Source organism: Mustelus asterias, chromosome 6, assembly GCF_964213995.1.
Source record: "Mustelus asterias chromosome 6, sMusAst1.hap1.1, whole genome shotgun sequence".
In the NCBI taxonomy this organism is placed as follows: Eukaryota; Metazoa; Chordata; class Chondrichthyes; order Carcharhiniformes; family Triakidae; genus Mustelus; species Mustelus asterias.
In genome coordinates, this window is record NC_135806.1 from 76690284 (window position 1) to 76712749 (window position 22466).

The 22466-nt window shown below is 41.9% G+C and overlaps 1 protein-coding gene across 3 annotated transcripts in view; it reads right to left on the minus strand.

The window, feature by feature from the left end:
- The window catches only part of LOC144494944 (casein kinase I), a 232760-nt gene that overhangs the window by 76653 nt on the left and 133641 nt on the right, over positions 1-22466 (minus strand). For all 3 annotated transcript variants that reach the window (XM_078214585.1, XM_078214584.1, XM_078214583.1), the window contains exon 5: positions 15362-15510. In XM_078214585.1, the coding sequence (XP_078070711.1) occupies positions 15362-15510 (149 nt within the window). The remainder of the gene's footprint in view (positions 1-15361; positions 15511-22466) is intronic.

Genomic DNA, 22466 nt, shown 5'->3' on the forward strand with positions numbered 1-22466 from the left:
ATGTAGCCCAATCCATAACACAAACCAGCCTCCCATCCATTGACTCTGTCTACACTTCCCGCTGCCTTGGCAAAGCAGCCAGCATAAGCAAGGACCCCACGCACCCCGGACATTCTCTCTTCCACCTCCTTCCGTCGGTAAAAAGATATAAAAGTCTGAGGTCACGTACCAACCGACTCAAGAACAGCTTCTTCCCTGCTGCTGTCAGACTTTTGAATGGACCTACCTTGCATTAAGTTGATCATTCTCTACACCTTAGCTATGACTGTAACACTACATTCTATGCTCTCTCATTTCCTTCTCTATGAACGGTATGCTTTGTCTGCACAGCACGCAAGAAACAATACTTTTCACTATGTTAATACATGTGACAATAATAAACCAAATCAAAATCAAATCAAATTGTTGTTTCCATCTCCTGGGTTTCCCCAGAGACAGAAGAGTTCCACTGAAATAAGGGTTCCTAGCTGGATCCTGATAATCACATTATCTGAGGCAATGCAAAGAGAATGCAAGCTAGGAAGCTTTTCACTTTTCACTTTTTTTAGTTCAGTCCCAACTGAATTCAAATCACAAGTTAGAAACTTAAAGCACACCCATTGTGTAATTTCCAATAAATGACTAGCCTTTGCCTTTTAACAAGTTTGTTTGCCCCATGAATTAAAATATTAAACAAGCACAAAACTCTTCCCCTCACAAGTACCAAGGCTGGTCAAGTGATTTCTTGAAAAGGCATTCTTGCTTCCAGTCCAAAGATGAACTTATTACTTTTTTGCAAAAGAAAATCCAAGTCTTCAAATAAGGTCCCTCCAAATTTTAAAGGAAAAATACACCTCATGAAAATATGGTTTTCCCAACAGAATCAACATGATACTGTGATTGGCAATTGTGCTGAACAAATTTACTGAGTTCTGTGATAGGAAAAGTAGTTGTGAGGAGGATACAAAGTGTGCAAGGACATGGATAAGTTAAGTGAGTGGGCAAAAATTTGGCAGAGTATAATGTGGGAAAATGCGAGCTTATCCATTTTGGCAGATGGACAGAAAAGCAGATTTTAATTTCAATGGAGAGAGCTTTCAGAACGCTTAAGAATGGAGGAATCTGGATGACATTGTGTATGTATCACAACAAGTCAGCATGCAGTTACGGAAAGTAATTAAAGTGGCAAATGGAACATTGGCTTTTATTGCAAAGAGAATAGCAGATAGCCGCAGGGAAGTCTTTCTACAACTAAACATCGAATTTAAGAGATCAAACCAAGGATATGGTGTACATTTTGATCACCTTACACGACATCACACTTATATTGGATAAAGTTCAGAGAAGGAGGCCAATTGCTGGGACGAGGAGTTTGTGTTATAAGGAAACTTGAGCACGCTGGCACGACACCCACTGGAATTCAGAAGAAGAGATAATCTTCTTGAAACATAGAAGATTCTAAGGGGACTTGACAGGTTAAATGCTGAGTGGATGTTTCTTCTTGCAAGGAAATCTAGAACCAGGAGGCACAATTTAAAAATAAGGGGTTGCCTATTGAAAAATGAGATGAGTATTTATTTCTCTCAGAAGGTCATTCATTTCCCCAATAAACAGTGGAGGGTGGGTCATTGATTATATTAAAGACAGAGATAATTTTGGCGTTGAGGGTTAGGAGTGATACATAGGAAGGTAGAGTTAAGGCCACAATCCTATTGAATGGTGGAGGAAGCTCAAGGGACCAAATGGCCTACTGGTGCTCCTACTTTTTAAGTTCTCATTTTTATATTGTGAAAAACATTTTAAGCTGTCACCTTTCCTCTTTTTGGTTATGATGTTGCTCCATTGTTTTCTCATTTAATTCTTTTAAAAAGGTACAACAGCCAGGTGTGAAGGTTGCACAAGACAAATTTCATTCGATTTTTATCTGGTCTGCATTCATCAATTTCTCTGCTAATGAACTCCAAACCAATACTCAACAAAATGATATTCAGAATTAAGGGAAAAGTATACAGGGTGATGACATTAGACATGAAAATGTGATAAAAATTATGAAAGAGAAATATTCAATGTTGGATTTTCTCAAACTTCTGTTTACAGCTTCCATCATGTTCCAAGCACAGAACGATGAGTTAGATACACAGTTAAACAATGCATTTTGGACCAAAGAGTTAAATTTTGAGTTCTCAGTTGACAATTACATCAACACAGATACGCAAATAATGACCTTACATCATTTAATTTGAGAGAACACCACATTGCTGTGGTTCAGTGGTAGCATTTTTTGCCTCTTCAGCTGAAACATTGTGGGTTCTAGCTTCAATCCTTACTTGAGTATATAATCCAAACTGACACTCCAGTACAGCACCAAAGATGCCACCTTTCAAACTGAGGCCCAATCTGCCCTCTTCGGCAGCTAGAAAAGATGCCAAGGCACCAAATCAAAGAAGTTCCCCTTGGTGCCCTGGCCAATTTTTATCCCTCAATCAACATCAATAAAACAGATAATCTGATTGGCTGCGAAGCACTTTAGGCTTGCCAAGATTGTGAAAAGTGCTACTACATAAATACAAGTCTTTCTTTTTATCATGTACTCTGGACTTCGCCGCAAACTTTGTGTGGGGAACATTATAATAAACAGCTGGTGACAATAACAAAAAATAGCTTTTGTTAGTTTTTTCCCCCACTTTACTCATGGCTTTGAGACACTAATTTTATGAGCAAGCGTATTGCAAGACAGAGCAGTATTTGCATTGGGAGCAAGTTATTTTCCAAAAAAAATCCAAGAGTATTCAACGGAACAGGAACACAACATACGAACATCCTGATTTTGCCAGTGGAGTTGAGATTTCCAGTGCACTTTACATTTCCAAAAAATAAAAAAGTATTGATGAGAAATGTGATTAAGAATCTTCCTTATGGCCTATCAGTGGGCAACTTCTGATAAACTAATTTGAAAAAGGTAACAAAAATATTTTGACCGAATTGCAGTTACGAACAGTCAAATTAGGAGTCAGCCATTGGACACCTCAAGCCTGGTCCAAAACTCAGTCCGATCATGGCCTGAACAGCTCATTCCTGCCGAGCCCAAGTAACTCCTCATCTGAGAGTCCATTTACTCCTATGTTAAAAATATCAGCTCCTCACCTCAAATATGAACAAAAGAGTTGAACACCAAAGTTTGAGAAGAGGTGACTGCCCTTAACATCAAGGCTATATTTGGCCAAGCAAGGAGCCAAAGAAAAACTGGAGTCACTGGGAATAAAGGGGAAAACTGTTCAGGAGGTGGAGTCATGCCTTGCACAAAGGAAAATGATTGTGGTGGATAGAGGTCAATCACTCAGTCCTGGGACGTGACAGCTCAAGTTCCTCAGCGTAGTGTCCCAGCTCAACCATCTCCAGCTGCTTCATCAATCCTCTTCCTTCCATTAGAAGTCAGAAGTGGGGACGTCCATACAACGTTCAGCACCATTTACGACTCCACAGGTACTGAAATAGTCCATGTCCAAATTCAACAAGATCTGGGCAATATCCGGGCTTGGACTGACAAGTGGCAAGTAACATTTGCACCACACAAGTTTTTTTTATTCATTTGTGGGACATGGGCATCACAGGCTGGCCAGCATTCATTGCCCATCCCTAGTTGCCCTCAAGGTGGTGGTGAGCTGCCTTCTCGAAACGCTACAATCCACATGCTCTCGATTAGCTCACAATGCCGTTAGGGAGGGGATTCCAGAATTTTATCCCAGTGACTGCGAAGCAATGGCGATATATTTCCAGGTCAGGATGGAGTGTGGCTTGGAGCGAAACTTGCAGCTAGTTATGTTCCCATGTATCTGCTGCTCTGGTTCTTCCTAACCTGGTCTGGCCTACATGTGACTCCAGAGCCACGGCAATGTGGTTGACTCTCAACTGCCCTCTGAAATTGCCTAGGAAGCCACTCAGTTGTATCAAATCGCTACATAAGTGCCAAGCAATGACCATCTCCAACAAGAGAGAATCTAACCATCTCCCCTTGACATTCAAGGGCATTAGTATCACTGAATTCCCCCATTGTCAACATCCTGGGATTACTTTTGACCAAAAGCTGAATGGGACCAGCCATATAAAAACTGTGGCTGCAGGAGTAGGTCTGAGGTTGGGAATTCTGTGCAGAGTAATTCACTTCCCAATTTCCAGACTCCCCAAACCCTTTCCACCATCTACAAGGCACAAGTCAGGCATGTGATGGAATATTCTCCACCTCTAGGCAAGTCTAGCTCCAACAACACAAGAAGCTCGACATGATCCAGGACAAAGCAGCCTGCTGGTCTGGTACTCCATCCACCACCTTAACCCTCACTCCCTCCACCACTGATGCAGTGGCAGCAATGTGTACCATCTTCAAGATGCAGGACACTCAGTTGTTAGAGGTAGGTTCTTTACTCAGAGAGTAGTAAGGGCGTGGAATGCCCTGCCTGCAGCAGTGGTGGACTCGTCAACGTTGAGAGCGTTCAAGTGGTTATTGGATAAACATATGGATGATATTGGAATAGTGTAGATTAGAGGGGCTTTAGATTGGTACCACTGGTCGGCGCAACATCGAGGGCCGAAGGGCCTGTACTGCGCTGTAATGTTCTATGTTCTATGACAGTAATTCACCAGGACTTCTGCAACAGCACTCTTTAAACCCTCAAACTTTATCACCTAGAATGACAAGGACAGCAGATGCATGGCAGCATGATGGCACAGTGGTTAGCACTGCTGCCTCACGGCTCCAGGTTCGATTCCTGGCTTGGGTTGCTGTCCGGGCGGAGTTTGCACGTTCTCCCCGTGTCTGCGTGGGTTTCCCCCGGGTGCCCTAGTTTCCTCCCACAGTCTGAAAGATGTGCTGGTTAGGTGCATTGACCATGCTAAATTCTCCCTCAGTATACCCGAATAGGCGCCGGAGTATGACGACTAGGGGATTTTCACAGTAACTTCATTGCAGTGTTAATGTAAGCCTACTTGTGACACTAAAAAACAAACATTAAAAAAAGCACGGAAATACCACTACCTACAAGCTCCCCTCCAAACTACAGAGTGTCCTGACTTGGATCAAAATCACCTTCCCTTCACTGCTGCTGAGTGACAATCCTGGAACTCTTTTCCTAACAGCATTGAGTGTGTTCCTACAAACAATGGACTGCAGCGGTTCAAGCAGGAAGCTCACCATTACTTTTCAAGGGCAATTAGCAATGGGTAACAAATGCTGGCCAAGACAGTGTTGCCCACATCCATTAGTGAATAAATTAAGAGACTCTGCATCCACCACTCTCTGGGAGCTCTAAAGACTGTCAACCCTCAAAATAATTTGACACGTCATCTGCATCTTGAATGGGAGACCCATTATTTTTAACTGTGCCCCCTAGTTCTAATCTCTCCTATAAGAGGAAACATTCTTTCAGAATCCACCCTGTCAAGTCTCTTCACTATATGATCTAAAAGATCACTTATCGTTCTTCTGAACTTCAGTGCATGTGAAAGGTAAAGTGCTTGTTCAACCTTTTCTCGTAAGATAACAATACCCCAGCCCAAGTATCAGTTAAGGTGAACCTTCTCTGAACTGCTTCTAATGTATATTCAAAGACTATTTCCTCGGGTGGATGGAGCTATTACAAGGGGGCATAACTATAGGGTTCATGGTGGGAGATATAGGAAAGGATATCAGAGGTAGGTTCTTTACGCAGAGAGTGGTTGGGGTGTGGAATGGACTGCCTGCAGTGATAGTGGAGTCAGACACTTTAGGAACATTTAAGCGGTTATTGGATAGGCACATGGAGCACACCAGGATGATAGGGAGTGGGATAGCTTGAGCTTGGTTTCAGATAAAGCTCGGCACAACATCGTGGGCCGAAGGGCCTGTTCTGTGCTGTACTGTTCTATGTTCTATATACATCCTCTCTTAAATGAGTCCACAACTGTACTCACTACAGTCTTACCAACTGCACAACTGTAGTAAAACCTCGCTACTTTTACATTCCATTCCCCTTGCAATAAATGTCAACATTCCATTTCCCTTCCAAATCACTTATTGCGCCCAAATACCAACTTGTTGATTCATGTACCAAGATCAATATTGAGAAGGAAAAACAAAACAGTTGTAGTTACCATAATTTTAACAAAAATTTGGGAGCGATTAAACAAAGCTTCATGTAGGCATTTTGATAACTTGTTCCTTACCAAAAATATCTCTGCCAAATAGAAACTCAAGTATGCATGTGCAGCAGATACCTTCAATGGAACAAACTTCATTCAATGGTAGCCACGCTGACACTTCAAAAAATGACTAATTTTAACTGCACATTGTGCAGAAAGTGCGCACAGATCAGTTTTTAAAAGCATTGAGGGGTTATCATCAGTTTCTAAGGAATCATTGCTATTCTACAATTCCATTGACGATGAACGTGCGTCATCCAGAAAGCCAACTACATTACATTTCAAATTATGTAAGCCTCTGAGGCAGTATATATTCGCATTGTATAATAGGTGCTTGGAAACAATTACTATTCAACAGATCAGAGATGGCTTTGCAACCACACACAACAGTTACTGGGGGGGGGAAGGAATTCTGTGGCATGTAACTCACCTCCTGACATCCCAAAGTCTGTTCACCATCCGCAAGGCACTAGTCAGCAGTGTGAAGGAATATTTTGCACTTGACTGGATGAGTGCACTTTCAAAAAGCTCAACACCATCTGGGACAATGTAGCTCTCCTTGATTGGCACTCCATTCACCACCTTAAACAGCCACTCCCTCTACCACTGATGCACAGTGGCAGCAATGTGCACCATCTACAGGATGCACTGAAGCACTCACCAAACCCATGACCTTTACCACTTAGAAAGACAAGGGCAGCAGACACATGGGAACACCACCACCTGCAAGTTCCCCTCCAAGTCACTTACCCTCCTGACCTGAAACTATTTCCCTGTTCTTTCAGTGTCACTAGGTCAAAATCCTTGAAGTCCCTCTCAAACAGTGTTGTGGCTGTACCTACACCACATAGACTGCAGTGGTTCAAGAAGGTGGCTCACCACCACCTCCTCATGGATAATTGGGAATGGGCAATGACAATGCTGGACAAGCCAACGATACGCAAATTTCATGGAAGAACTTTTTAAGAAGTCACTGGGCCCTGATGGCTTAGCATGAAGTAAGTCAGAGAAAGACGGAAGACATTATGTCCACAATTGTTCTATTTTCCTTTGAAATAACAAGTTGGATTTGTATAGCACCTTAAACATAATGACATATCCCAAGGCACTTCAAAGTAGCATTATAAAGCAAAATTGGACACAAAACCTAAAAAGGTGATATTGGGTAAGATGACCAAAGATTGATCAAAGAGATGGGTTAAGGAATGTCTTCAAGGAGTAAAGCACACTAGAGAGGTGTAGAGAGGGCATTCCAGAGCTTGGAGCTCCGGAAACTGAAGGTATGGCTGCCCACACTGGAGTAATTAAAATCAGGAATGCACAATAGGCCAGAATAAGACGACTGCAGATATCTGAGGATTGCGGGGCTGGAAGAGCTTACAGGGGTAGGAAGAGATTTGAAAACTAGGAAAATAATTTTAAACTCAAGATATTACTCCATGAACAATCTATGTGGTCAGTGAGGATAAGGGAACAAAACTTGCTGCAGGTTAAGACACAGGCAAGGGAGTTTTGGGTGACCTCAAGTTAACCAAGCATAGAATGTGAGACACCAGCCAGGACTGCGTTGAAACAGTCAAGTCCAGAGGTAAGGAAAGCATGGATGAGGGTTTCAGTAGCAGATAAACTGAGAAGGGGCAAGTACAAATTATGACATAGTACTGGAGGGCAGCCAGACGTAACAAGCTGTTCAAGGAGAAGAATTTGAAAACAAAGCATCACTGTAAAGGTCAGTTGTAGGTAAATTCTTGGAATCCACACAAGATTAAATAATTGAAATTTTTGGAATTATTGTGGACAGCGTAGATTTGCCAAAAATGTTCGATCTTAAAGTAACTGATGGGATAGATAAAAGGAAATGCAGATAGTGTACAAGGGCTTTAAGAATGCATTCGATAAGATTTACTGCAAAAATTCAGGGATATTGTATTGAAGGAAATGTAGCACTGTGGATGGAAAGTTGGCTGATTGACAGGAAGCAAACAGGATTAATGGCTTTGTTTCGATTGAAGTAGGGATCGAAGCGATGTGCTGAGTTCATTTTTGTTTTATATGTAGATATGGGTACACAATATACACACATGAATATTGCAAGAGAACATAGATGCAATTTGATGTGAAGCTATGTTAAGCAACTTATTTTGTGAAAAAAAAACAGAAAATTGGTATCTTTACTCAATGAGAAAATATTGAAAGATGGAATGACAGCAGGATCTTGGGATTAGAGTACAAAATTGTTTGAAATTTGAAGTTAGGTAAAGCTATAATAAAGGCCATTTATGCACTTTAGAATTGTAAAGGCACAAAGTATAAGAAGCAAGTCATCATAGAAATCATAGAAACCCTACAGTACAGAAAGAGGCCATTCGGCCCATCGAGTCTGCACCGACCACAATCCCACCCAGGCCCTACCCCCATATCCCTACATATTTACCCACTAATCCCTCTAACCTACGCATCTCCGGACACTAAGGGCAATTTTTAGCATGGCCAATCAACCTAACCCACGCATCTTTGGACTGTGGGAGGAAACCGGAGCACCCGGAGGAAACCCACACAGACACGAGGAGAATGTGCAAACTCCACACAGACAGTGACCCAAGCCGGGAATCGAACCCAGTCCCTGGAGCTGTGAAGCAGCAGTGCTAACCACTGTGCCGCCCGTCATGGATGATACATTTGTACAAGGCAGTGGTTAGACCACAAAAGTACTGGAAAGCCATCAAAGTGCATGCTGGATGGATTCTCACTTCAGCATCATTCCAGTGAAAGCATAAGAAAGAGTCTGGAGATACTATGATTAATTACACCAAAAGCAGACAAGGTGAAGATGAGACTTAACGGACATTTTTTTTTAATTTTAAAGATTTTCATACCTTTCTTTATTCATTGCATTTCCTTTGGTTGGTGAGACAGTGACGGGGAGTCAAAAATTTCAAATAATTCCCGGGATGTGAGGGGAGAAATTAAATTAAATTAGGACGGTACGGTGGCACAGTGGTTAGCATTGCTGCCTCACAGCGCCAGGGACCTGGGTTCAATTTCTGGCTTGGGTCACTGTCTGTGCGGAGTCTGCACGATCTCCCTGTGTCTGCGTGGGTTTCCTCCCACATTCCAAAGACGCGCTGGTTAGGTGGATTGGTTGTGCTAAATTCTCCCTCAGTGTACCCGAACAGGTGCCCAATGTGGCGACTAGGGGATTTTCACAGTAACTTCATTGCAGTGTTAATGTAAGCCTACTTGTGACATTAATAAATAAACTTTAAACCTTTAAAACTTTATTTCTTTATACAGAGTACTCATGGAGTTCAAGATGCTTTTTCATAAGGAATGTCTGAATGACTACAGTATCTTTAAAAGGGAAAAGGGAGTTATTGTGCAGTAGGGGAAGGTTCAGAGAAATGCAAAGAGAGCAGGAAATTGATTAATTTTGGATGACTCAAGTAAATACAATGGGCCAAACGAGCTTCTTCTGTGCAGTGAACTGTTCATCTTTTATGGTTCTCCTTACAAAATATGAAGCTTTTAAAGGCCAAGTTTAGTGTCATGTAATCACCAATTAACCTAGTTTCCTTTTTCACTCTTTTCAACCTTGCATTCACTTTTACAAGATTGTTTCCCAATTTAAAAAAGTCTAATGCTTTAAATTACTCATCTTCACTTTCAAGTACACAAACAACTGAAGACATTCTCAGACTTCATTTTCACTCCTACACCAGCAAGATATTCACAGAATCACATCCGTTACAATGCACGGGATTGTTATTCGGCCCATTGTCTGTGCACTGGCTCGAAGACTGAGCAATTCACCGAGCGCCATTCTTCTGTAGATTTTTTTTTTAAATATATGATTTCATTCCCTCTGTATTCAAGACCCGAACATGTTTTCTCATGTCGCTTTTGCTTCTTTTGCCAATTATTTTAAATCTATGCTCTCTTGTTTTAATTCTATCACAAGCAGGAACAGTTTCGCCCCTATCGATTCTATCAAGGTCCCTCATGATTTTGAATACTCCTCTCAGCCTTCTTTTCTCCAAGGAACAGAGTCCCAAATTCTTCAATCTGCCTTTAAATTTGAAGTTTCCAAAGTCACCTTTGGAACCATTTGCTTCGGCTATTTCTGCACTCTCTCCAATGCCTGCAAACTCTTTCTAAAATGCAGCTTCCAGAACTGTACACAATACTCCAGCTGAGGTACAACTAGTGTCTTAGTCAAGTTCAACAAAACATCCTTGCTCTTGTACGTGATGCCCCTATTAATAAAGCTGAGGACACTGTATGCTTCAACTGCTCTCCACCTGCCCTGCCAGCTTTAATAACTTATCCACACATACACCCAGGTACCTATACACCAGCACACACTTAACGGTCTTTGTTTTATATTGTCTACCCACATGTATTACCCAATTTCTCCAGACTGAACTTCACCTACCACTGATCTGCCCATTTCACCAACATGTCTATGTCCTTTTGAAGTTTTACACTGAAATATTATAAACTCTCAAGAGGTCAAAGTTTTAGATTGTCCCCAAATTTTGAAATTGTTGCCTGAACACCAAGACCAAAGTCATTAAAAAATATCAGGAAAAGCAAGGGTCCCAATCCTGACTCCTGGATAACTCCACTGCAAATCTTCCTCCATCGGAACATAGAACAGGAGTAGGCCATTCAGCCCATCGAGCCTGCATCGCCATTAAATTAGATCATGGTTGATCATCTGCCTGAACACCACTTTCCTGCACTAACTCCATATCCCCGTAGTCTCCAGAAATCTATTTAATCTCCAGGATGGCAGGATTGTTTTAGGAGGAGAGATTGGAGAGACTGGGTTTGTACTCCACACAGTTTAAAAAATGAGGGGTGACCTCATTGAAACTTACAAAGTTCTTATAGACCTGACAGGGTAGATGCAGATAACATACTTCCCTCACTGGAGAGTCTAAAACCAGGGCACATTGTCTCAGAATAAGTGGTAGGCCATTGAAGACTGAGATGAGGAGGAATTTCTTCTTTCAGAAGGTGGTGAATCTTTGGAATTCTGTGCCTTAGAGGGCTGTGGAAGCTAAATCATTGAGCATTCTTTCTGGTTGTATCACAGCTTAGTTTGGCTCCTGCTCTGACCAAGACCGCAATAAATTACAAAGGGTCGTGAATGAAGCCCAGTCCATCACACAAACAAGCCTCCCATCCATTGACTCTGTCTACATTTCCCGCTGCCTCAGAAAAACAGCCAGCATAATCAAGGACCCCACGCACCCCGGACATTCTCTCTTCCACCTTCTTCCATCAGGAAAAAGATACACAAGTCTGAGGACATATACCAACCGATTCAAGAACAGCTTCTTCCCTGCTGCCGTCAGGCTTTTGAATGGACCTACCTTGCATTAAGTTGATCTTTCTCTACACCTTAGTTATGACTGTAACATGACATTCTGCACTCTCTCCTTTCCTTCCCCATGTACAGTATGCTTTATGTACAGTATACTTTGCCTGTATAGCATGCAAGAAACAATACTTTTCATTGATTACTAATGTGACAATAATAAATCAAATCAAAACCATCTCGTGTACACTCCAGCAATTCCTCCTCCAGATCATTAGTGCTGATTTGCTTAACCAAATCAGTGTGGAAATTGAAGCCACCCATTATTACTGTATTACCCACATTACATGCACCTCGAATTTCCCGATTTATAATATGCCCAACATTAGCACACATAACTCCCACCAATGTTTGCTGCGCTTGCTACTTCTTAGATCCCCCAAACTGATTTGACAGCTTGATCCTCGATCCAAGATCTGCTCTTACTTATGTACTTTCCTTTTTTAAGAGTTCCACTCCACCTCCTTTTCCTTTTTAACCTATCGCTCCCGAATGCAAAATATCCTCTCATGTTCAGTTCCCAATCCCGGTCACCTTATAGCCATGTCTTCATAGTGGCAATTAAATCAGACCCATTTACCTCAATTTGTACATTCAAATCATCAACCTTTTTGTGAATCTTGCTCTTATCAGTATTGCTTCCCTCGAATCAGGTTTCCATCCAGTTTAAACCCTCCCCAACAGCACTAATGAATCTCCCTGCAATGATGTCAGTCCGAGAGACATCCATTAACCATCAATCTGTTTCCTCTCATTCAGCCAATGTTGTATCCACGATGCCACTGTCCTTTCTATTCCATGAGCTATAACATTTCTCTCAAGTCTGTTGTGTGGCACGGTATCAAATGCCTTTTGGAAGTGCACACACACCACATCAATCAGCCCTCTGTTATCTCTTAAAAAGACTCCAGCAAGTTGGTTAAACCTGACTTTCTCTGAAGAAATCCTTGCTGACTTTCCTTAACGAATCCGCATTCATCCAGGTGACTATTAATTCTGTCCTGAATTATAGTTTCTAGACATTTCCCCAACACCAAAACTAAATTAACTGGTCTGTAATTGCTGAGTTTATCTTTACACCTTTTTTTGAACAAGGTGGCAAAGTTTGCAATTTTCCAGTCGTCTGGCATCATCCCCATTTAAGGAAAAATTATGGCCAGTGCCTCTGCATTTCCATTCTCATTTGCCTCAATATCCTTGGATGAATCGCATCCAGTCCCAGTGCCTGATCAACTTTTAAGGACAGACAGCCAATACAAAACGTCTTCCTTTTCAATTTCTAAGCCTTCTTGTGACTGAATTTCCCCCCCCTTTCATTACGGCCGAGGTAACATCTTCCTTTGTAAAGGCATTTAATACCTCCGCCATGCACCCTCTGCCACCATGTGCAAAACCCCTTTTTAGTCCTTAATCAGTCCTGCCCTTCCTTTTACTATTTGTAGGCTTAAAGATGATTTAGGGATTCCCTTTATGTTAGCTGCCAAGTCTCTTTTCGTACTCCCTCTTAGTTTCTCTGACTTGCTCCTTTACCTCTGTGTTCAGCCTGGTTCGCAATTGTATTTTCTACTTGACACCTGTCATAAGCACATTTACGTTAATGTTTACCTCCTTTTCTCATCCAGGGAGCTCTGGATTTGTTTGCTCTACCTTTCCCTTTTGAGGAAATATACTTCGACTATGGCCAAGCCATCTCTTCTTTAAAGGTAGCCCAAATTTTCCTGCTAACCTTTGGCTCCATTTATTCAGCCCAGATCAGTTCTTAACCCATTGAAGTTGGCTTTCCCCCCCAGTGAATTATTCTTACTCTGGGTTATTCATTGTCCTTTTCCAACATCAACCTAAACCTGTGATACAATGAGCACTGTCACCTAAAAGTTCTCCCACTGTAACTTAATTTACTTAACCCACTTCATTCCCAAGAACCAGATCCAGCAATGCCTCCTTTCTAGTTGGCTGGAAACATACTGCTGTAGAAAATTCTCCTGAACACATTCCAGGGATTGTTGCCCCCTCTCTGCCCTTTATACTCCTACTATCACAGTCCATGTTTAGATAACTAAAATCACCAATTATAATGACTATAATTTTTGCACATCTAATTTCCTTGCAAATTTGTCCTCTATATCCTTCCCTCTAGTTGATGGCCGAAAAAAACCACAGAGCAATGTAACTGAATCTTTTTTGTTCCTTCACTCTAGCCAAACTGATTCAAACCTCGGCACCTCTAGGACATTCTTCTTCCAACAGTGCAATGCTCTCCTTAATCAATGCCACCATTAAGTGCCAGGCAATGACCATCTCCAAGATAACCATTGCCTCTTGACATTCAATGGCACTGGCATCACTGAATCCCCTATTAACAACCTTGGGGGTTTACCATTGACCAGAAAGTTAATTGGACCAACCATATAAATACTGTGACTCTAAGAGTAGGTGAGGTTAGGAATCCTGCAACGAGTAACTCACCTCCTGACTCTTAAACCTGCCCTTCATCCAAAAGGCACAAGATGGAATATTTGCCTGGATAAGTGCAGCTCCAACAACTGTCAAGAAGCTTGACACCAACCATCCAAAACAAAGCAGCCCACTTGATTGGCACCCCATCAACAAATATTCCCTCCCTCCACCACGATCCACAGTAGCAGCAGTATATACCATCAACAAGATGCAGAGCAGGAACTCATCAAGACTCCTTAGACAGCAACTTCCAGACCCAACACCACGGCCATCTCGAAGGACAAGGGCAGCAGACATAAAGGAACACCAGCATCTGGAAATTCCCCTCCAAGCCACCCACCATCCCGATTTGGAAATATATCATCATTCCTTCACTTGTCGCTGGGTCAAAATCCTGGAACTTCCTCCCCAACAGCAATGTGGACATACCTACACCACGTGGACTGCAGCGGTTCAAGAAGGCAGCTCACCACTACCTTCTCAAGGACAATCAGGAATGGGCAATAAATGCTGGTCTAGCCAATGACACGCACATCCCATGAACGAATAATTTTAAAAAGATTGGGAGAACTAAAGTTCACAATTCATTGAGTTGATTCTTTAACGGCCGATTGTTACTTGCTCCAAACTTTCTGATGACAACTTTGCACACAAAACAGAAAACTTTCAGCAGATCAATTTGATGTTATTCTACAACATATAAACCTGAATTGGGTATAAGTTGGTATAAAATCACTTTTACAGATAATATCCATGTAGACTGCACAAAGATCTGGGCTGGAAATTTCCAACGCAGGTGGGACGGAAAATTTAGAGAAGCAGCCACAAATCCATGGGATTTGTGCCGGATTTTCCAGTCCCAGCTGCACTAACGTTTTACTATTTGATCTGCATTTTGTTTCAGTTAACTCCAATGACCAGTTTATTTTACAGACTCTGGAGACATCATCTTATGCTGCTGTAGCAGGATGGCTGGTTTAAAATGCCGCCTCGGTGTTTATTAAGGATACCAAGGTTCCATTAACATTCTATGGCAATACTAAATTACCAACTTCATAGGATTCTTTCCAGCAGGGTATTGTTATCAGATGTTAGCCCTGTTTTTTGTAAATCTCTTAATTAATACCAAAACCCAAGTTTGAAGTTAGGAAGATTGCAAATATACTCTAGAGCATGACTAGTAAATGTTGCTGATGCAAAAAAGCAACGTTGTGCCGCAACGTCATAGAAAATCACTCCAAGCAATACTAGTGATTTAGTCTGCACTTTAACCAAACAGAACAGGAAATTTAGAAGCAGATTGGTAAGTCTATTGATAACAGATTAATGCCGCCTTTTTCAGTGAATATTGAGAACTGGAATACTTACTAGCTGTATAGCTATCATAAGCACTGTCTTAAGGGTAAAGGTTCTGTCACAAAGGTCAAATAAATCTTCCAAGCTAGGTCCCAGTAATTCAAGCACCATAGCATTGTATTTTCCACATGGACCAAAGTAGTAAACCTGAGGAATTCCATCTGTAGATAAAGGCAAAAATAAATCAATCAGTATTCCATCTACATTCTGTACAATTGTATTCTTACTCTAGTTTGTAATTTAGGCTCCAAATCAAACTATTCAGAATTATAAAAACATGACCATTTTAATACATAAAACGTGAAAAGGTACCTCCATTCTGGATTTTGATATCAACATGCCTGTTTCGTGGTTTTGCCAGAACCGTTTTAAACAGAGTTTTCAAATATTTGCCAAAGGGAGGACAGAATTATGAGAATAAATTACTGGATACCACAATGGGCTCGTTTTTAACCCTTCAGACCTGCGTTGCAAGCCTGCCTAGAATAATAAAATGAAAGATTCTCTTTCTGTCAGCTCTAAAGGTTCAATGTGAAATTGGTGGAGCAGCCAAGTCCACTCCATTCAGGGCGAACATTCACCGAGAAGCCTGTGATTCAACGTAATCCAGCCACTTTATTCACAGCAGAAGCAACAAGAATGTCAATTCAGAAAATGCACGTTTCGCAAAGGTTCCTTCCTTGTGAGATTAAACTAAGTAAACAGGGGCCTTCATTCTGCAACTCATTCATAATCTAACTTGATCGGGGAGTATTCAACAGCAACATGCAAGTGAACAGTGGGGGAGTGACAAACTTTGAGGTGCAGAATCATTAAGAAAATGTGTTGGCTATATTATTTCCAAATCTACTATTACTTTGCTTTCCTACATATTAATCATTGGAGTCCCCAAACGTCAGTAAAACTTTGCATTTTAAGTGAAAAATATTAGTCCCAGTAGGCATTTTATTTTATTATTTAACAGTTTAATTCAAGCTCACTAAAACATGAATTGCAGATAACTTTACTTACTTCTGACTGGGTTGGGGGAAGGTATAGCAAGGGTCCACTGCTTTCTTGATTTACATTTAAAAGTAGACTTGGGTGTACAGGGCATAATTTCAAAGGCTGAAGATGATGCAAGATTTGGGAGTATTATGAACGGTGAAGATCATAGTGATAAGACTTCAATTGGATATAGTCAGGTTGGTGGAATGGGCAGAAAAAGGATAGATTAAATTTAACGTAGGCGGTGTAAAAAAAAAGTGGGATGGGAGAGGGGTTTGGCGGGAGGTGAAATATGCAGGATTTGGGAGTGGGGAGCAAGTGGAGAAATGGGGGTGAGAAACCGTCAGAGGTGAGAGAGGAGGGAGTGGATCTTGACGTGCTTCGCCGGGTTAGGGGGTGTGGAGCCGGTTCTAGGAGGGTGCAATTAAATACAAGGCTTGAATCCTGCAGCCAGGAGCCAGGGCTGAGGATTGGTCACCAAACAAGAGGTACTTGTAAATCCTCTGGTAATAGGCTTCTTCGGTTACTGAACTAACAAAGTACAATCAAATCAGTTTAAAATATTATTTCCCTCAAAGCGCCAGGACAACACGGTGGCACAGTAGTTAGCACTGCTGCCTCACAGCGCCAGGGACCTGGGTTCGATTCCCGGCTTGGGTCATTGCCTGTGCAGAGTTTGCACATTCTCCCCACTGCTGTGCAAGTTTCCTCCGGGTGCTCCCGTTTCCTCCCAAAGACATGCTGGTTAGGTGCATTGGCCATGCTAAATTCTCCCTCAGTGTACCCAAACAGGCATCGGAGTGTGGCGACTCGGGGATTTTCACAGTAACTTCACTGCAATGTTAATGTAAGCCTACTTGTGACACTAATAAATAAGTAAATAACATCACATTAAATAACATTCCCCCCCCCCCCTTTAACAATGGAGCAAACATCAAAAGAAAAATACAAGTGCAAAATAGATGGCGCAACTCTGAATATTTTTGGAAAAAAGAAAATTCTGAAAGTACTCAGCAAGTTTGGAAGCATCTGTGTAGAGAGAAACAGAATGGCTTGAGGTCCATGACCTGTCCTAAGAACAGCATTGAAAAATGCTTAAGATATACAACCATTAACAGCATATCAGTGCTGGGTGAAATTAAGCTTCTACAAATGGAAACATCACAGAATTAAACTGATCAAAAATGTTCCAGGAATGGACTTCGATGCCAGAACAGATCTCAACAACTGCCTGATCTTGGCCATATCGTCAGTCAGTCACGTAACACTCACTTAGTGATCAGACAAATGCAATATATGAAACTCAAAATTATTTTAAATGCAAAGCAAGCCACAGCAATTAAAGATGATCCCCACCCACACAATGCAGAATACCCACCTTAATACAGGACTCAGAACCAATAAAACAGAGGGTAAAACATTGTTGCAAAGCTTTACCCCAAATAAATCACTCATTGCCTTGATGGTGGCGTTAAGAGGGGGAAGTGAAACAGTTCCATTGCACTGTTATTTTTTTAGTCATTAAACAGTTCAGTAAGTTATTTTTGCTTCTGATTAAGCTTCTGCCTGGGAACTTCCTGAAATTGAACACTGATAAGTGGGGAATAAGGTTCATTCCCTTTGCCCTGCACAGATGACTCCACCCTTGTGGAACATCTTCACCTTGCAAAAGACTTTTTCTAGCCAAACCCAGAGCGCGTGTAACTTTGGACCAGAGTGTAAAATTGGCAGGGAAAAAGGGCATGCTAAAAATACAAGGGCACTGATTTGAACACCAGGTTAAGTAGCTGCATCATCCTCTCCTGCCAAATGATCTTCAGTACACATAGAGATTGGCACCGGAGTCCAGTCACACAAATGGTGCCGTAAGTGGGACTCTCACTCCCATGTAAAACAGAAGATACGAGCAGAGTGAATAATTTTCTATCTGAGATGGGGATATTATTTCTGCCCTAGAGCATGGATATGGAGCCAACACAGGTGGATGGAGCTTGGCTCCCAGATCAGTCATGTTCTGATTGAAAGAGTGGGCCAGCAAAGAGGGGCTGAATGGCTCCTCCTGTTTCTGCTGCAAAGCTCAAGGCTCATTTTGCCTCGCTGGTGGAGGGTGACACAGCTACGTCCTGAAGCGGGGGATGGCTATTTTGATATACTTTTCAGGAACTTTACTCCTTGTCTGATATCAGTAATCTTTATGTGTGTTATTTTTATTTTAGGGTCACGAACGTGTCCAGCTTCACAGGACTCAGCCACGGATCGCAATACTGGCTCACAAATGTTGATCAGTTCACTTCATCAGCCGCTGCTTCTCCGCCGTGAACACAGACATTCAGCAATGAGCCATTGCATCGCTCGACACTGAAAACAAGGCAGCAGCATCACTTGGACTTTGCCCGTTGCTAAGGCACGTCACAGGCATGGCATCATTCCAGCGGTAGCTGGATGTCAGTATGGGAAGAATGACTGCAGCCGGTCACGTAGGGGAGAGCATGCAAGAGAGAGCTGCTGACCCAAGGAACTGCAGCGGGCACCCTGTGGTTTTCATTACAAAATCTGCAACTCTGAAATCAAATGTGGAATTTACAAAACTGAAAGGGGAAAGAAAACGCATGTGTCAGTGGAACGGAGCTCAGATGAATCTTTTGGTACCAAAGAAGGTTCAGCCCTGAACCGTTCACCTGAGCTTCCTTTCTCCACAGCTTTTTTTTATTCATTCATGGCACATGGACATCACTGGTTGGCACACATTTATTGCCCATCACTCGTTGCCTTTGAACTGAGAGGCTTGCTGGGCCATTTGAGGGAAGTTGAGAGTCAACCACATTGCTGTGGATCTGGAGTCACATGTAGGCCAGACCAAGTAAGAACAGCAGATTTCCTTCCCTGGAGGACATGAGTGAACCAGATGTATTTTTCCGACCATCAACAATAGTTTCAAGGTCATCAGTAGATTCTTAATTCCAGATATTTTTTTGTTATTGAATTCAAATTCCACCATCTGCCATGGTGGGATTCGAATCCGGGTCCCGAGAACACGAGCTGAGTTTCTGGATTAATATTCTGGCGTTAATACCACCAGGCCATTGCCTCCTCATAAGGCTGCTGCTGCAGGATCTGCTCAGTCTGTCCAGCATTTTCCATTTTTGATGTTATTTTTTTAAATTTTATTTGTTTCCCCTCTGCTTTTTACATAAATCTTTCGGTACTGTGCTCAGGTTTAAGTTCTGTAAAAAGCACCTCATGAAATCAGACATAAATGCTGCTTAATATCTCAGAACAGATAATGCAACAAATCATTCCCCAACCCCATCCCCAGCAGCAGCACAGTAACAAGTGAAAGTGACCTGACAGACTGGCTTTGAACTTTGAAGCCAGTCTGTCAGGTCCTAAGCTGTGGCTGTTCAGCGTGGATGATGAGAACTCAAATACCGAGCTTCTGGGCCTTGGTGTTTGGAACCGTCCGCACCCACCTTTCTGGGTTCTTGGTCGAAGGTGCGGGAGTGCTACCATACCACTCTTAATGAGATATGTGAAAATGCCATCACACTGGCTGACTTTGCCTTACCAAGCACAAAACTGCATGAATATATTAATCTTGTATGGTATTCCAGTGGATTTATATTACTCAATCTGATGAAATCTCATTTATAAAATGTACTTAATGAATTTCTTGAAAGGAGAAACATGTGTTGCAATATCTGCCTCATGATTAACACGACACAATCTACAGCACGGAGGCGGTCAGGTTAGCGAATTTCTAACAGTTTGCATGACAACAATCATTGTGCGACAGAATACAATCGATTTAAAGCATTTTGCATTGAACCTTACCAACAAGCTTGAAAAGGTATGAATAAAAAAAACCAAATGGGTAGATTTACAACAATTCTATTATCAAAGAATCTATCCTACCACCCCCGTCCTACCCCACAGAGACACAATCCAATCTTTCTCTCTCTCCAATTCTCTTTTGAAACCTGATTGACAGTGAATTCACTGTTCTCACTTGCTACATACCTGGCACTGTTCATTTCACAATTCTTCAATCTGTTTGGTTCAGGAGATACAAGATTGCTAGCCCTGTTCAAACAAGTCCCAGATGCTCTCTCAAGGGTGCCGTGCCATTTCTCTCACATTTCCAGCAACATGCAGTGCAAGATGTCATGGAAATTAAACAAGACGAGGCAACTTCTAACTAATGCTATTCCTGAAATAGGTTACAGGAATTCTTGGGTCATTATCTTACGATGGAGGTGATGAGCAGCCAGTCCCAATCAACCACAGAACAAGCATAGTATCATAATATAGAGCTGACCATTCTTGAATGAATGATACTTCAACAATAATTGCAATGTCTATTTTGGACAGTTCCATGTTGAGTTGGCCATCTGTAGGCAGATCAGAGGTATTATACATTTGTTAGCAATATCTGGCCATTCAGCAAGGTATCCAATACCTTTGTGTTGACAAATTCCTCTGATCTCTGGGTCAAAAGGCTAGGTGGGGCTTTTAAAACAACACTTGCACATTCAAAAGTCAGTCAGGCATCAACAAGCTGCAAGAGTTTCTGCTCTGCCCAGAATGAAATTATGTTTTTACATTAAGTGAAGGACCCTACCGACACAGGTTCTCTATTTAATAATACACTAACAGAAGTTATACTGAGAACAATTTCTCTCCTCAGTGTTTGCCGGGTTTGTGGAAAGAAGCAGTCCGGCTGGCTGCGCTCACACATCCCAATTTCACAATTGAAGGAATATGCATGTGTGGAACACTGCAATCTGATCCTGATAATAAACGGGGAGGGGGGGACGCAGAGAGGATTCACTTCTGAACCCTACTATCTCATTAGTTGATAGTGGGCTGAGCGGCTCAACTGACAAAAGAAACAATCTGCTTCAGGGAACAGCCGGCACCAGTGAACTAGAGTAGATACCTGCAGCAAAATTCAGAATTCGGCACCCGCACAGCACAACAGCAACTGAGTCAGACAGTGGAAGCTGGGAGGGCAGGAGACAGCTATACTTCTGACAAGAAACAACCACAGAAATGAGCAGTGCTTCACTCTGTAATCAGAGAGGGGAGAAAGGAAAGCTGGACAACTTGTGTTTAACAGGGTAGAAACACGAGATTAGCAATTCTATCTTGAATAATTTATCGTGACAGGACTAGCAGGCCAGAATGGCCTATTCCTGCGCTTCTAGTTTCTACTCCTTTGGAGGTGACGTTTTTTCTGACAAACCATGTTTTTAGTCCCATGAATTTGTTAACTCACTTTTCTCGTGAGTAAACTGGGATACCTCAACATTTATAGTCAAAAATTATAAAGCACAGAATCAGCAAATCTTGTTGCATATAGTCAGAGAAATATTGACTTAGCTAAGTACAGATATAATTTGATCTGTAACACTGCAACCTAGTATGGTAAATCAAACCGACTGTCGAGTGGCTTTTAGGCATCATAAAATTTTTATTTTGAAAGAGAAAATGAATTTGCATGGGGACATTTCTCAGCTACTTTAAGCGATGGCACAAAGCCCAGTGCAAGCTTTTCAACTGGTTGCAACAACAGTTCAAATTTATTGACTTTTACAGTCACATCCCTGCCCCCGCACCACTCTGACAATATTTCTCAGTTGTCATTTCTCACAAACAAGTAGCAGTACTTGATTTTTAAACAGAGGGCAAGAGAAAACTGTTGAGTTTAAAAAGCCAACAAAAAATGTCTAAAATACCAAGGACTTTCCAAGGAAAGGCCTGTGCCCAACATATTAAGAAGTCTCACAACACCAGGTTAAAGTCCAACAGGTTTATTTGGTAGCAAATACCATAAGCTTGCGGAGCACAGCTCCTTCGTCAGATGGAGTGGTTATCTGTTCTCAAACAGTGCAAACAGACACAGAAATCAAATTACAGAATACTGATTAGAATGCAAATCTCTACAGCCAGCCAGGTCTTAAATGTACAGACAATGTGGGTGGAGGGAGCATTCAACACAGGTTAAAGAGATGTGTATTGTCTCCAGACAGAACAGCTAGTGAAATTCTGCAAGTCCAGGAGGCAAGCTGTGGGGGTTACTGATAATGTGACATAAATCCAACATCCCGGTTTAGGCCGTCCTCATGTGTGC